The following is a 17,353-nucleotide window of genomic DNA, read 5'->3' as shown; positions in this document are numbered from 1 at the left end:
ATAATACTAAGTACTGTGAAAAATCTGTTTTCTAGTCATCTCAAATTGGATACCCAAAATTAGTGGATACTTGCCCTTAATCTTTCTGTTCCCTTAATCTATAAAATGTGGATGACACCATCCTCTCACCTCAGAGACGTCTGAAAATACATGTATTCAATGTTTGTGAAGAACTCATAGTACTGTGATGAGTGACACAGAAAAGCCCTTGAGGAAATGAGAAATTCTGTCTTCAGAGCAGGGTTTGAATATGCTGCAGTGAATAAGGCATGAGGCCACACACTGAATAATGAGGAAAATATAAAATATTGAATAGCTGCTCGTTTATTGAGTGCTATCTGTCCTGTCCATTGAATGAGGCAGGAGTTCTGTCAAAAAAAATAGTAAGTGAACGTGTTATTAAAGACGCAGACACAATGGGTCAAATTAAGGTTGCACAAGCAGTCTTAATTCTGGCACTTCCTAACTTTACTTGGTAACCTTAATAATGTTCTCCTAGAATAGTTTGTGTGTAATATATAAATAAATTTGCAAAACTCAACACAACCTTAACTACATAGCCATGATAAGTGCCCTCCATAATATATATACACACATACACACACACACAGTGCACTCCTTTTATAAGAATCACATCCTTTTCAGATGATTTGATTCTTATAAGCCATTGATTCTTACAAGTGGAGTATAGGAATGATTTTGTCCCAGTGGTTTTGATCACTATATGCAGCTGATTCTTTTATAAATTGAATGCACTGGTATTCTACATTCAAGCAGACGGTACACTTAAAGTTTATTTTGATTTTAGAAAGAGTAAACGTTTCAAAGGTATTCCCTTTACTCAAGGTGAGGGATACTACTAGACTTGGTAAAATCTCTAGAATCAGAATGTACTTTAATTGGGTCCATAATCTACTTCCATCATCTGTGTGCGTGTTGTATGCGTACACTGAAATATGCCACTTTTTATTACAGTTACACATATAGAGCAATGTAAAAAGACTAGAATTTCAGCATTTCAAAATACTGTACTGGGGGTTTTGAGGTAGCACTTGAGGTTCATTTTACTCCATGTACTACATACTCTAGGCAGTTCTGAAGCTGTTAAAACAACATAAGCTATTTTAAAAAAAATACAATGAATGTACTTTGCCTCCATTAAGGTTTCTGTGGGAGCCATTATTTCTATTTTGTGCATTTAGGTCAGCATTTGCACAAGTGACACTGGATGTCCAACTTGAGATGCCTTAAACGTGTCCCATTTTCAGAAAAAGATGAGCACAAACCCTCTGAAAAATCAGGACCGGGAAGGCACCACAGTTCTGGCCAAAAATGAGACATGCCAAAATCGTTGGTCACTTTTGAAAACCTCGGTCCTACATAATGAAAGTTAAAATATAACTTTTTTGTACTGAACTGTAGCATACAGTGGGTAGTCAAACCATGGCCTCAGAGTTAACTTTTGTTGTAATTCATTGGATGGAAACTGGACATTTCACTACATCTCCCTCTCTATCTAGCTTCCATAAGGTACCAAAGATACCGATTGGTAAAGGATGTTGAAATCACCTCATGTCAGAGAAAATGCAGCAATAAATACCAATCCAGTATTTCCTCTGGCTCTATTAAACAGCATTTGCCTCCGAGTTATTTCAGCACAGCGAACCAGCACATTAGAACAGAGACAGGAGGAGGAGCAAGCAACACCCAACTAAGAGCTGGGTGTGAAGGGAAGAGAGCAAGTGAAAAAACTCAAAAATGAAAAAACTAAATGTAGAACTGCCCACCAGTAGTTGTTGAAGTAGAGAAGCTCTGGGGATGAGGGAGGAAGAGATGGAAAGGAAAGGATAAGCCATGTAATAACATGAAAAATAAGGAAACTGATGAAGAAAATATTATACATCCATTTTTCACAACCTATTATACCTGTTAGATGTTTATGCTATCACCAGACCTATTATTTCCTCAGACTACTGAGTTATTTTGTTCTGCATGAATCTGTTGAACATATAAATCCATAGAACTCTAATACGTGTGAAATACCATTCTGCCATCAAGTATAGCAAATGCCATTAAGCCCCCCAATCAAATAATTAAAGTAATGGAACATTACTTACAGCTTGTGCTACAATTCTGTCTTTTCACTTCACTTATTTATGTGGTTTTCACCATGACACAAGTTTATATAAAAATAAGCACATCAAAGAGAGACAGATGCAAATATTAATTAATTATGCACTGAATATTTAATATGCTTGATGATGGAATACAATTGTAGATAAGATTTTGAACCAAACTGTGCTTGCATTACTTGAGTAGCCTTATTTACTTCAAAGAGATTAATTTCTTTTAAAAACATATTTAAAAGTTAAATAGTCCAAAACAAAATTAGTAAGTTTCTATTGGTCAGATTCCTACACCCTAACTTTAGGAACAGTGCCAGTGAAATCAACAGGTTACTTGTTGAGTGAGATACTATATAATGCAAATAAAGATGTCAAAATCTGGTCCTAAGCAGCTTGGCAAAATACACACTTATAATAGTGTATGTTAGGATACAGACATTCAGGCCTGTCTGTAAAGGCCTACACTCTAAGAATATAGGTGTATTCTTATCACTTAGCTAGTTATAGAGGTATAAAAGAAAGAATCGAAATCACTGTCCGCCAGCGTAAGGTCCTTCTCTTACTAGGATAGTCTGAGGCCCTGTGGTTAGGCTAAGATATTTGACTAAGCAGCAGAGGCAGCCATAAGCTGGGAAGCGAATGGTCACATCCTCACATTCCAAACTAGTCACATTGAGATAAGGTGCTATTGGGCTGTTAGGAATACAGTCCTGTCCTGATAATGCCTATCGCCTCCAGAGAAAGGGAAGTGCCTAGAAGATGTAAAAGGAAACTTAGTTTGATAGCATCCTGTCTGGCAAGAACTCACTTATCAATAGGTGGGATGTGAAATCCTCATTTCTTTGTTGCTCTATCACTGTAGTCCCCATTTCCCTATTGTTTATCTGTATAATCTCTGTCTGCTTCTGTGATTGTTTCTATCTGCTGTATAATTAATTTTGCTGGGTGTAAACTAATTAAGGTGGTGGGATATAATTGGTTAAATAATCATGTTACAATATGTTAGGATTGGCTAGTTAAATTTCAGTAAAATGATTGGTTAAGGTATAGCTAAGCTGAACTCAAGTTTTACTATATAGTCTGCAGTCAATCAGGAAGTGAGTGGGTGGGTAGGGGAAATGGGAACAAGGAATGGGGGTGGGGAAACTGGAATCATGTTTTGCTAAAGGGGGAAATGGAAACAGGGAATGGGGGTGGGGAATTGGAATCATGTTTTGCAAAGGGCAGAAATGGGAACAGGGGCACAGGTAAGGCTCTGTGGTGTCAGAGCTGTGAAGGAGGACACCAAGGAAGGAAACTGGAATCATGCTTGCTGGAAGTTCACCCAAATAAACATCGAATTGTCTGCACTTTTGGACTTCGGGTATTGTTGCTCTCTGTTCATACGAGAAGGACCAGGGAAATAAGTGGTTAAAGGAATAAGCCCCCTAACAATGTACTTTAAGAATACAATTATTATAGTTACCAGCTGCAATTCTTGCTGCTTTTGCGTAGTTTCCATTTTCAATACATGATATCAACTCACTTCGGTCTTCCAAGGTGTGTCTTCGTATAAGCGCTGGTTTGCCTTTACCACACTTTGGCAAGCTAAAACTGCAGAGGTATAAATATTAAATGTTACTGGAAAACTAGTATGCTCACTTCCCTCCACTCCCTTCTGTCAAAATGTTTGGAATTTAAGATATAGTACTCATATGTCACTACAGTTACCTGAAGGTGAGTAGTAAATTCTACTGTATTTCACAGAATGACTGCACCCACCTTAAGCGGGGAGGGCCGTTGTCCAGCTTGCTGGCAGATGGGAAATCGCGCTTTATGGGCAGAGGGTGGGAGAGTGGCTCAGAGGCTGCTGCAAAAGAGCACTCATCCTCCAGGGATTGGAAAGGCTGGGGAGTTGAAAAGGGGCAAGCCTAGTGGGAGAATACCCTTTTCCACAGACCAGGTGGCGCAGCACCCACCTTCCCGTCTCTTGGAGACGGGAAGGTGGGCAAATACCAGGTTTGGTCAGGACCTGCTTTGGGCATTGCACTAGCCGCTCCTTTCTAGAGGGGCTGGGAAGAAATTTTTCCCTACCACCAGATTGGCCTAGGTGGAGTAGGGGGTTTTTCACCTTCCTCACAGCGGTTCAGGAAGAACTTTATTATGGTGAGTAGGAACAGGAGTTAGGTTCTGATGCCGCAACTCATTATGTAAGTGTGGGGCAGGTGTCCAGTGCAGAAATCCCTTCCTTATTGAGTACAATGACCAGATAAATGGGTTGATAAAGGACTTAAAAAGGAGGTGTTTGTTAAAGGGGAGGAGGGGGTTTGGGGCTCCTATGACTGGCATGGCAGGAGCCAACCCCTCTTCCTTATAGCCCACCTTAACCCTCATTCCGTGGGGTGGGGATGGTAAGGTCTCAGCAATGGATTGGCTGGAGGACCTGGATGGAAGGGGGCTGGCAGAAGCTTCCCAGGTACATATTGAGTGATCATGGAGTTACCTGCACTGTACACTTTTATCTGCCAGGTAGTCCTCAACATTTAATAATAAGGTTGCAGCCTGATTAAAACCACATCAAGTCTTTTCTTTCAGTATAGCCGGACAACATGTACAAATTGATTGATTCAGCTTGTACTGATAAGGAAAAGATCTAACTAGAGAATAAGAATTCCTTCTCCTCCACCCTCCCAAAAAGTGATGTTCAGAAACATCACTGAACTATAGATATTTTCCCATGGATAAATTTTGCACACTCCTGTATTTTCACTTTAAAAGATTTAAGTAATTTGACCAGAAATTATTTTGCACTGCATGCACAATACATCACTCATCCTCAAGGAATGCAATATGAAATTTTCCTTATGCTATGCAAATCAAATTTTGGGGCATGAATATGTTAATGCTAACCTCTTAAGCAGTCCAACATTGATGGTGAATTTAAGAGTACACAGCAGAAAAATGGTTACTTATTAAAGCAACTCTGGTTCTTCCCGATGACTGCCATATCAAGTCACATTCACGGGAGATACGCACCATTGGTGAACAAGCCTGGAACTTTCAAGCAAGCTTTCAAGACTCAAGTGAAGCCCCACGTTCATCCACCCTACCCTCTTGCTCTAGAACATAAGTGCACAAATGTGGGTGCAGCCCAACTGCCCTTTCATTTCTTTTTTCTTATTCAGGAACCCTTAACAAGAGATTTGTTTCTCACCTTCCCTCCTTTTTTGGAGAGTGGATTCATATGGACAACCATTCAAGAAATGCAATTAAGAACTATATCACTGCATGAATTACTCCCTGGTTCTATGGCCATGGAATTTGCTATGTAATTCACCCCCTGCTGCAAAACTGGGCTCCAGAATATATGCCTTCATTAATAGGGGGAAAAAAAAGTTTCTAGCCCTAATGGTTGTGATAACCTACAAAACATGAATTTCATGTAAACTGAGGCAGTGTTGGGTTCTGATTTTGCAGAAAGCCTGAAATGATTTCAAAAGATATGAACCTCAATGTTGTGTTAATTTTGAAACCTAAAAATGAGAATTTAAACATTTTTTTTAAAACCAGACATGTATGTGTTGTTGCTCTAGTTTAGGGCATACTTTTTAGTTTGCTGGTGCAGGATTATAGTTCTTTATTTAAAACTTAAAAATTTTAAAAGGGCAAAAAAAATAGTCAGATTTTTACCTTGAATTACATAAAAAGCTGTTACTGGAGGATATGCTAGATTCGGATGCACAGCGGCGACGAGGTTCAACTTTTCTTCCTGGAGCATCATCTAACTCTCTCTCTTTACTTCCATCTCCAAAACCATTTGATAGGCCTGTAATGTAAACGAGTGGTATACATTACACCGAATTTTAAACTACATTTTGTTTTTATACAAGTCTATATACATATGTTTACATAATTTTTGTTCCGCATCTGGTAAGCGACTGTGATGTGAGTAAAAGAAAAAATAAAATGTTTCATTTTCAAAAATGAAAGATCAGGCAAAGTTTGTGTAGTCCAGATGTTAAGAAACAGGAAGTTAATTTCAGGTAACAGGAAAAAGATAAAGATTATATTATAAGATATGCACAATGGCACATCAAAAAATATTCCCCATATGTCATACTTCAATAAATTCTGTGTTGGATAGTTAATCTTGAGTGCATGGTTGGAACCAAGGAACAAAAAAAGTGTTACAAAATTTGCAGACTCTTAAAAATAAAAATATCAACAGAAAACTCATCTTTATAAAAGTTTAATGTACTTAAAATCTGTAAATTGCAAGACAGGAAGTACTGAAAATAGCCATTCAATGCTCAAAGTAACCAGCAGTGGTGATTAATTAAGGGTCCTATCCAATGTTCACTGAGTCAATGGGAATCTTTCCACTATAATCAGGTCCTGAAAACCTATTTCAGAATAATGTATTTCAACAAGAATCCAGACTTAAGACTATTAAGAGACTTAATCCAGACTTAAGACTATTAATATTTTGTCTACTTCTCTATCAAAATGAATAATGTAAATTCAGTTGATGTCTGTTGTCTTGTCACCATAGTTTGTGTGTTTTGTTTCAGCCTTCTTATGAGGAAAACAGTAGAAAACACATAGAATGCTCAAGCTACCAATCTGAGACTTTTATAACTGGGCCACCATAAATCTTGCATCTATTTGCTTATTCATACAGTCTGTATTTCTTAAGACTCTTCATTTGTCCGTGTTTAAACAGCATTCTTTACTTAAATAAAGTGTGTATCTGTATAGGATCCGATGAGAAATACATCTTTAAAAACTCTATATTTTAAACAGATGTGAGTCAAAGCAGACATAGGAAGAACATCAACAGAAATGGAGCAAATTAAGCTAAAGCAGAGGTCCCCAAACTCTGGGAAGTTCAGGGAGGATCACCTTGCTCCATTCCTGGCCCCGGCTGAGGCTCCCCTCCTGCCCCTAGCTGTAGTCCCAGCCCCCAGCTGAAGCTCCACTCCCACCCCCAGCCCCAGGCTGAGGCTCTGCTCCCACCCCCAACCTCAGCCCTCTTACCCCTGTCTGTGGGCTCTCTTCCCAGAGCTGTGTCCCTGCTCCTGTGCTCAGCTCCGGGGGGAGAAGAGGTCATGGACAGGGGTAAAAGGGGGGGGGGGAGGAGGAACATGATGTAAAAAGTTTAGGGACCAGTGAGCTAAAGGAATCCATGTTCAGCTAGCTGCTATGGGCCTTGAGATCCTCTAGAATTATCTAATTTTATTCTTAAGTAGGACTTCTGAGAACACACTTATTTTCTTGACATACAGTATGATGTACATTCAAATTTTTTATTTAAATCACATGTGCAAAATTGTTACATTTTGTACTTTTAAATCGAAACTGTAAAAAACAGCCATTCTACATGCTATAAAGGATATCGGGACCCTCATTTCCACAGGCAGAAGTTGCTAAAGACGTTTCTCAAGTCCTCTGTCTTATTTAATTTTCTAATTTGCATTAGGAGATTCTTGTGTATTTTGGAAGTGCAACAAAATTGACAGGAAAATTATAAAAAGTAGTAAGTACAAAAAAAACGTATTACATACCACACGGTAGTAAAGACAAAGGCTGATCACATGTAGAGTTACTTGTAACTTTACCACAGTCTAATTCATTTAACTACTAACTAGAAATGCCACTTCCCAAGCCCTCACAAAGTCACTGACTAATCAAATCTTTTTATATTAGCGCACTATTTTATTTGATACTATCCAACCCTATCCTATGGTGTTTGCACACAGCAGCTCTTTTCAGCATAATTCTTGAAACCTTATGTATCAAAGTATTTAGATTTGTATAGACAATGTAAAAACAAGCACCTATCCAATGCTTTAAAAAACAGACTGTTATAGTCTGCTACCTTTATATTTAAAAGATGAACAAATTAAAAATGACAAGAAGAGATTACTTTTTCATTTTTCACTTTTCTATCATTCTTCCCATTCAGAAACTTCTAGTGTCTTTTGCAATTCTCCACTGGATCTGTCCTAGTAATAAAATATACAATTTTTTAATGTTCCTCAGTACAAAACTATGTACATGCTATGAGGAGGAGGAAGAGGAGAATAAAGTAATTATTTTATCAGTGTCATGAAGCCCTAAATTGTAAATCATTAATCAGCCCTTTATCATGCTCATTTTTATCATGTTTATTCTCAGCCAGTCAGTGCAGGTAGTTCCAGGAGATTAACCTTAATGTTGCTGAAAATTCCTTCAAAGCAAGAGTGATTTAAGAGGATGCCTATATGAAATGTTTTAACAAAGGACATGAAGCCTTACTGAGAAAGACTAGTAATAGGTTTCCGCAGGTTATCCTTTCATTGTAGGATAGCTGTCAGCAGGTAGACAGACCTACTCTTAAATAAAGTCTTGCCAATTTGTTTGTTTTGCATCGTGGCCAGAAACCAGAAATATAAATTACACAATGATTAAGCTACTAAAGAAGCTAACAGATGTTGGCTCACATATCAATCCTAGTGCTGTGGGGTCAGGAGGTAAATCAGAGCTGTTTCCACAACTTAATTTATCAGAGTTCCTAGCCCTTTAATGAACAGAAAAGCAAGAGGAAATCTGTAGAAGCACCCTTGCAAGGTTAGGGTAGCATAACATGCTACTGTATAATGTGGCTTAAATAAGTCTGGCCTATGTGGGATCTGTGCCACCTGTAGTTGGAACGGTACATTTTCATCTGCAGGGCCTTCCTAGGATAAAGAATTTGAGTGGGTTTCATTGTTTTTGACTTCACCAACGCAATATTTCTAACATTACATCTAGCAAACTTCCAATTGGGTCCAGGGCGGGTCTTTAACAAAAAGAAAACAAACCCAACACACATCACAATCGTTACTGTGTTAAGATCACTTTATGATTTTACATCCCGAGTCTTCAATTCCTGGCTGAAAGTTTCATAAAAGAAGACTGGTAGCTAAAGTCTAATTAGAGCTGTATTATGAGACAGACCGTTAGAATCCGCCCCCAGGACAAGATTAAAAGTCTACTTGGGGCTTAGTAGTACAATATGATCTAAAAGAGTCAAATAAAGGGAAACTTTAGAAAGTGCAATAGCACTAATCACGAAACATTTAGCTATTTCTCTATCTTTTTGTGGAAAGTTCAAATTTAACTTATTTCATCTTCAGAAGCTGTTCACAGTAATCCCACTAAATGAATACCAAATCCTAAATGACAAAACTCCACAACTTCTACTTTTTAAAAGTAAAAAAAAAAAAAAGGCATTTTAAATAGAGACTGACTCATTAAATCTTTGAAACTAAAATGGCAAGATTGTTCTGTTATCTAGTTGCAAATCTGTATTGTGACTTCATAACTGGATGATAAAATTTCATCACCATAATTTTCTAAGTACTCCAAAGCATCGCTGACTTATAAAAAAGAAGTAAACATAGCAGTGACACCATATTTAAATTATATTAACTGGAACTGCTTGGCTAGACACCCATGAAGCTCCCTGTCCCAAGAACAGGAGGACATCCAGGGTATGTCTATACTGCAATAAAAAAAATGCGTTGCACTGAATCTCGGAACTCAGGTTATTTGAAGGGCTCAGGTTGAGGAGCTAAAAACTACAGTGTAGACGTTCTGGCTCAGGCTGGAGCCTGGGCTTTGATATCCTGCAAGGGAATTGGGTCCCAGAGCCTGGCCTCCACCCTAAGCCAGATCTACACTGCAATTTTAACCTATCAGCCCAAGCCAGGGTTAGCTGGCCCGGGCCAGCTGCAGGAGTGTTGTGGATCTTTCATTGCAGCGTAGACAGACTCCCAATCTCCTGCAAATATCAGGCAGTTACAAAATACATCAGGACAAGGCTCCCTCCTGTAAAGTACGCAGGAATCTTCTCTCAATCCATTTGAATCTTACAAGTTCAGCAATATATCTTCATAGCAAGATCCACTAAATACAAGACTTTGGGGGAATCTTAATTTTGCCCTCTTTCGCACTTTACAAGTCTATAGAAAGTCTATTAAATCAGCTGTGTATGCTATATACTCAATTTTCAAAAGCCCACAACTTGTTCACATTAAAACTAGTTTTCTATGCAACAGGCAAAAGTCACACCTCGGTGGCAGCTATTTCCATCGACTGCTTCAACTTTCAACCCCCAGTTACGTCAGCTATAGAACTATTCAAAGCAGTCTATACAATTTCTTTTTATTCGGACTTTCACAAAACAGAAAACAAAAACAAAAACTCCCCTCCACAAACGTTTTTAGGCAAAGACCAAGTACAAACCTTTTCAGCCTGATCGGTGAAATTTGCAGGAAGTTTTAAACAAGTGCAAACTGTTAGCAATTTTAAGTGTAAGGGGTCACTACTGCTCCCACTCTTAATACATAAGAGAGCTTTCTAGAGACTGTACAATTTATAAGCAACATTAGCTTCCATGTGAATCACAGAGTAATCATCAATGACATGGGTACTACAAAATACATTTTAAAAATTTACAAAACTACAGAACAGTTTTAAGCTAGAAATAAATAATGCAAATTGAATCCACAAGTTACTTCTGGGTTTCTCCAACGCTGATCATTTGGGGAAGCAAATTTTCAGCTATTATTATAATTATGAATACTGCAATTAAAAATATAACACTTCAAATAACGTAGAATCCTGTGTACATCTAAACATATTCAGTGAAGCAGGAGGAGGTAAAATGCAGAGATGACAGAGCAGAGGCAGGGACAAGGAAAGGAAAAATACAAAAGTTTGAAGGGCAATATATGTTAAGAATATACAAAATACTACCAAAAACATACAAGGTTGTGCATTTAAGGCTGCAATCTCATTCTGAGATTCAGTTGACACCGAAAGAACAAGCAACCAGCAGAATTCACGTAACCAATTTAATTCCAATGCAAGTCAAACCTTATTATGCACAGCTTGATGGATATGTAAGCATTAGTACAGGATAAGGTGTGTTGTTATACCTGGGTACATCTGTATGCCTCTTACAGTGCATCACTGTTTATATAAAAATAGTTTCATACACTTTAGAAATGACTGGTTACCAAGTCCTGATCTGTGCACTTATACTGGATACCCAGACAGTCAGAACCTCTCTTAGCCAGACACTTCTTCTAATAATGCATATTTTATAGAATTATATAAACGCACCAAAAGTAGGTATGGGATTTTTTTGTATGCATTATTTCCAATCTCAAAGGAAGATTCGATTGGTGGGAAGGGAAGGTAGGAGGGCAAAGATGGAACATTCTTAACCAATCATCCCTCAGAGAGCATGTTCTCTGAGTAAGGACTCTGGGGATTGGTAAAAAAATACTGCGACCAATTTGTGTCACATATATTGTAACATGTACAACTTTATAACTTACGGAGATGGGGAAATATATTGAATGAAGAGCATAGGTTCATATATGTCAAAGACTTCCTCCAACAGTGTTCATGTTTTTTGTTTTTGTTTTAAGGATGGCTGGTGTCTCCAACATGATCCAAAATAATTACTTGAAATGTAATTGTCTTTCTGCGTTCCAAAATGATCATTTAATTGAATTCCATTCCGTGTTGAGGATAATATAAAATAATTAGGCTCCAAAGAGATAAATACCCAGCATGATATTAGTTAATATGAGAACCTGGAAGACAGTGAAAAAGCCATTAAGTCTCACTGAAAGGAAACAAAGCTTTTAAATAAATAAGCCATCCTTGCAGCACAGTGTCCAGAGACAGTGAAAACTATACAAATGTTCCATGTACTAATACTTAACATAAGCTTCACAAGAGGCAAGACTAAAACAGAGGCTTCACTCAGATTCAGTTGCTCATTGTTGAAAAAGAAAATTACTTACATAAGAAATTGATAGCACAGAAAACAATCTTTGAGAGTGTGATACTCATCAAGAACATGGTTTTGATATTTTCTAAATTCCTTCCAATGAGAATAAGAAGACAGATGACCCTATTTTAAGAGGTTTTACACTGCCTATGCATATACCTATATACATAAAGGAATAGTCTAACCAAGTCTACAAATATCTGAATATCTCCAGTTACTGAAAACAACCAGTTACTTTCAAACTGCATCAACAGCCTGGGAAGACATCCATAAAGTTCTCATCAAATTAGTCTCAGGGTGAGTTTGAGAAAATGTATTTGCATCAGTAAATCTTGGAGTACACTGCAGACAGCTAAAATACACCCCTCAAGTTCAGAGCACACTGGTGAATCTCAGAGCATGTCAAAGTCCAGAGAAACTCAAACAGAGGTGGCAGACAAATCAGAGCAAGTTACTGTAATCTTGAAGAGGGTACCCAAGAGCTGGGATGAAGAGACAATGCTTAAGAAATGAATTTTCAATTTTTGCCCATAATTTTGACTACGGTTCAAAGAAAGCAGAGAACGCTCAGAATGAGCTCATGATGTAAGGATATTGGTAGCCTACATACTGTACAACAGAATCCTTTCAGTTCCTAAATGGAAAATTTTCACGTAGTGGAAATTTAGTCAATACACTCAGCAAACATTAACTTGAATGATCATAAAAGTGCTTATTTTAGGTATATTTCTTAGAAAGAATGCTTAAAAATTCATCCTATATCCAATTGTATCTACAGTAACGCTGGAATTGTCAGAAAAGTCCCTAGCTCACCATGATTGTTCTGTAAAAACAGTATGTTTTGAGCTGCACACTTCTAGATGAAAACTAATCAACTGTTCAGATTGAATCTTCCACAGGACAGGATTATGTTCAAACAAAAAACAAAAAATGAAATTATATATATAGGTAGGAGACAACACCTACGGAAAACTTTCAAAAACATTCCAGAAAAAAAGTGGTGGAAGAGAAACAGAAAATGTAGAATATGCAAGCAGAATGATCTTAAATACAGAATGTTTTAAAAGGGTTTTCCAAGAGGCTGCTCCAACAGTAAAGAAAGTACTTGTGATGTCAGGGACAAAACAGTATAAACCATGAAAAGCACACATAGCTCAGAGGAGTTTAAAAACTTTATGTGAGTTCACTTAAGTCAGCTCAAGTTTGCATGGCCTATGACAAGCAACAATAAATACAAATGCAACGTATCTATCTACATAGATTTCAGGCTTTTACTTTGTATTTTACAGTGAGATGTGGCTCAGATACAAGAAAAGACTCACCTAGGGGGCTGTTAATATTTAGGATAATCTATGCCAAGATGCAGTGAAAGTAAACAGTAAGAAGATTTAACACCAGAATGGGAATACGTATTTCTGAATTATAAGAAGATACAAATATTAAGTAAGGGTTTCTGCAAAAAGAACTGGAGAAAAACTAAAGTTGCACCCTTGGTAATTTCCATTCTAAATTTTCCACATTTTTATAAAAAACAACATGTAAACTGTGTATTTATACATACCTGTATGTTTTTGCAGACTAGAACCAACATAACATATTCCCATTTTGAGGCACTGATGCAGAATACTCACATTTTAATGGGAACTGTTAGCTGGAAAAATAGTACTTACCTGTTAATATCTTCTTATATCAAGTGCCCAGAATTCTTCATTAGGTTAGATGAGCCTAGCAGTCTCAGAGCTGTCCAACAGGACCTGCTTTGCCCACATCCTCACCTTCCCCTAATGAATGGTTCTTCTGGAATTGTAGTTTTAATTAATTTAAAAACATAACATTTCCAACTAGAACACAAATATCTATTTTCCTTTGTGGAAAACAGAAGTTCATCATAAAAGGGAAAGTCTGACTGCTGGACATTGTACCTAGAGGAAAACTAATTAACAAGCAAGTAAAATTTTACTCCCTTATGAAGACATGCCCAGCAATTCTGTATTACTGGTAAATCACTAAGAAAATCCCAGTTCCTGGGAGGAAAAAAGATACACAATATATAAAACTATATACACTTGTAAACCTTTTAATTTCTGCAACGTGGAAAACCTCACACTTGAAGACAATCACAAGATGACAGCAAATCCAATGTCCAGTGTATGGCAAAGGTGGGAATGGTAGTCCAGATAGCTGCAGTTTAGATTTCTTCAGATTAAAAGGCTGGAGTGGTTTAGTAAACTCCAGTTCCTTGAAATAGCTAGTTGTGTCTTGTATGGCTTGCAGATGAACCTAAGGTGTGCAACCTGCATAGTTTCTTTTTCAGGTAGCAATCTGAGCAAAAATTGAAGGGGACAGTTCTTTGCAACTTTTGAAAGTGTAAGTATTTGAAACCGTTCACACAGCAATCTTGTCTTAGTGAAAAGCACAGTAGTGATTTTCTGTGAATAGTAACCCCAGATCCAATATTTTGCTGAAGAGGAATGCAACGGGGGAGAGGGGAGGGAGAAGTCCCATAGAAAATACTCCAAGATGTTTTAAAGTTCACACAGTTTGTCAGTGCACGGAGGGCTTTCAAATGAAACATTCCTTGATTGCCCAGGAATTAATCAGCACCTAGTGCATGGACGAATGGACAACTTTGTGTTAAAAAATCAGACTGAACAACAATGCTCAATGTTATCACTTGTACTTCTAATGAATTGACACTCAGATCTAATTAGAAGCTTCCCTGTAAGAACTGAAGAATCTGCAGGATGTTAATCTCCCTGGGCCAAAAATCCTTTTCTCTGCATAAATACATGTATTTTATCCAATTTGGGGCATAGACCCTTTCTTCTTAACAGCAGGATGTTAACTCCTGCCTCTGTATTCTCTTAGAGGTTTATCCTTCCTAAAGCTAGTATGATGGGAAGCTGTGCCTGACTGGCAGCTATACTGGTTCTGGCACTGAAAATTGTCCCAGTTTGGGACAGCACAGCCTGCAAGACCAGTTTGGGACTACCAGATGGATCCGTGACCATTCTATTTTGTTCTCTGATAAAAGATCTTTTTAAAATTAATGCTTCTGTCTGCAAATATTTTTCCTACTATTGTTACATGTAATATCTGACGTTCCTATCACTAATAAATACATTTTACCAGCATATTTACTTTGTGCATTAAGAGCATCTTGTGTAGTTTCCTCTGTGTAGTTAATTTTGTCTTTTGGACATGCGGATGTTTCTCACAGTTACATGGGAGAGAAGAATAATTTTTGAATAAAACAAACACGACTGTGTCTGGGGAATTCATGGGCAGGTGTACTACCTGAAACTACTATCAACTTATATTTTGAAAATAGATTTTAAGTTGATGGTGTCCTTTTAACACACTGTTTAAGAGCAAAATCAATGGCAAGACAAAGAAGAGCAGATCTGTGACATAACTATTTTTGTTTCAACCTTGGTCTCAGTTCCCTTATCTATTCTCTTAGCTGTGGTCACGGCAGGTCTAAATTTTGGGGTAACCCATCTGTTCCAAGTAAAAGATTTCTTGATGTAAATTCCGTTCGTCCAACATGCAGAAAGTAAGCCAGTCTGCCTGTGCTTCTGTTTAATATGCATTGCTTAAACTGAGACTACATATACCTCTGCCCACTGGAATGAAGTAGATGCAGATGCTTCCTGTTAGTTTTAGATAGAAGACGGTGACTGCTTAATGACAGCTTTGTAGTTGGCTCTGGAAAGAATGTATGCTCCGCCTTATGTTCAAGAAAGTTTATACTCCATTACTTTCTGCAGATTCCATGACTCCTGCCTGGATGTTCAGTGTCTTCGCTCTGTCCCACATTTAAGGCTAGAGTCAGTTGTGATAATTTCCTTTGGAGAATACAAAAGCAAACACCACATTGTACTTCTTCATTTGCCAAAGCATAGAATCTTTTATCATCCTTTGCATACGGTCCTTCTAAAAAACAGAGAGTTTTACCATAAAATGGTCTTTGATACGGCCACACATATAACTTTGTGCAAGGAACCACTTAAGCCTGCAGAGATCACTGAATGGAGAAACTGCAAGAAGGATTTTCTACATTTTCTTACTTTAACTCACACTATGAACCATTTACATGAATGTGGTATTGGACAGAACTGCTCAGCCTAAAAGCGCATCCAGAATCACCATGAAGTGAGCAATTCTCTCAGAGGCGATAAGGATGACTTTCTGCTGATTTATCACTGGCCTGTGGATTTCTCTCTGAGAAGTATGACTCCTTGCATCAGCCTTCCTTTGTGATCCAGCTGTGATGAGAATGTGATACACAATACAGGTATAAATGGAATTACTTTGACAACAGGGAGATGACAACAACGTACAATATTTTGTAAAGAGCCTATGGGCTAATAAGTTGAAGGAAAGAGGGCTGTATATTGATACCCTTTGTATTGCAAGTCTAGGTAATTCCAGTATTTACCATTGCATCCACATTCAACAGATGTCTCGCATACAAATCTACTGGCAATGTTGGTGGGGAAATGGACAACCCCATGAAGTGCACTTTCATAAACTAATATTTTCATCTATATCTAAATATGATTTTGAGTGCTGAACTTTCAAGCAACGGATTTGAGCTCCAGTAATTTTTCCAGAGACACAGAGAATCAATACTGGCACCAAAAACCAGGTCTCCAAATCTTATTTAGGTATTTTTAAAATGTCAACAAGAGCCGACGATGCTCTGATCCATCTGGGAAACAAAACAAAAAGGCCCTGAAAAGTGCGGTTTTCTGTATTGGTGTTTGTGGAAGAATTATTTAAGTCCTGCTTGGCAACAGTTTCCCTTGTTCCTATTCCACAGTTTTCACCAGCCATCTGAGAAATCTTGTCTGGTGTTTGACTGTAAGACTGAAATTAATCCTTGTCCAAGGAGAAGCTTCTGTAGTAATTTGGAAGTTTCAAGGATATGCTTTTCCTTTTCATCACCATGTTCCACAACAGACTTTAACGCTTCCTTCCCAGTAAGAGGATGAAAATATTTTTGGACACATAACAAGTCTCTATGGGGGAATGCAAGAGCTTGACAAAAGAGCTTGACAAAATCAGGGAGACGGACAGGTCAAAGAGGGCCCATGAAAATGACAGCTCTTAATACCTCTCTCCAGAACCTCTCAAAAGAACAATAAAGTTCCTTTCTTCCCCTTCTCCTTTTCTAGAGCCCTAAAATAAAAGTCAAGCTAGTCCAAAAGATATCAGGATGAGCTCATCTAGGCACTCTCTTATAACTACTTCTACACACTTATCTGAAGAATATCACCTAATAAGGACATAAAAAGATATATCATAATCTTAGAACTACAATTTGTGAGGATGGATGTGCTGTGGCAGGAGAATGGCTGCCACTCTTCTTGCTAGAAGCAGCTCGTTGTGGCAAAAAGAAAGAAAGCCAAAAATG

General features: G+C 37.8%; 1 protein-coding gene across 7 annotated transcripts in view; it reads right to left on the bottom strand.

Annotated features, from left to right (window-relative positions):
• The window catches only part of BRD1 (bromodomain containing 1), a 107,381-nt gene that overhangs the window by 15,104 nt on the left and 74,924 nt on the right, over positions 1 to 17,353 (bottom strand). For 6 of the 7 annotated variants that reach the window (XM_077834824.1, XM_077834814.1, XM_077834860.1 and 3 more), the window contains 2 exons: positions 5,796 to 5,931; positions 3,592 to 3,719 (listed from right to left, as the gene is read on the bottom strand). In XM_077834824.1, the coding sequence (XP_077690950.1) occupies positions 3,592 to 3,719; positions 5,796 to 5,931 (264 nt within the window). Of the gene's footprint in view, positions 1 to 3,591; positions 3,720 to 5,795; positions 5,932 to 11,531; positions 11,735 to 17,353 lie in introns of those variants that run through there. The other variant, XM_077834835.1, reaches the window with a different exon arrangement.

The sequence above is a fragment of the Eretmochelys imbricata genome, chromosome 1, assembly GCF_965152235.1.
Source record: "Eretmochelys imbricata isolate rEreImb1 chromosome 1, rEreImb1.hap1, whole genome shotgun sequence".
Taxonomy (NCBI): domain Eukaryota; kingdom Metazoa; phylum Chordata; order Testudines; family Cheloniidae; genus Eretmochelys; species Eretmochelys imbricata.
Note: the sequence above shows the minus strand (reverse complement) of the source record. Positions and strands in the feature narration are given on the sequence as shown.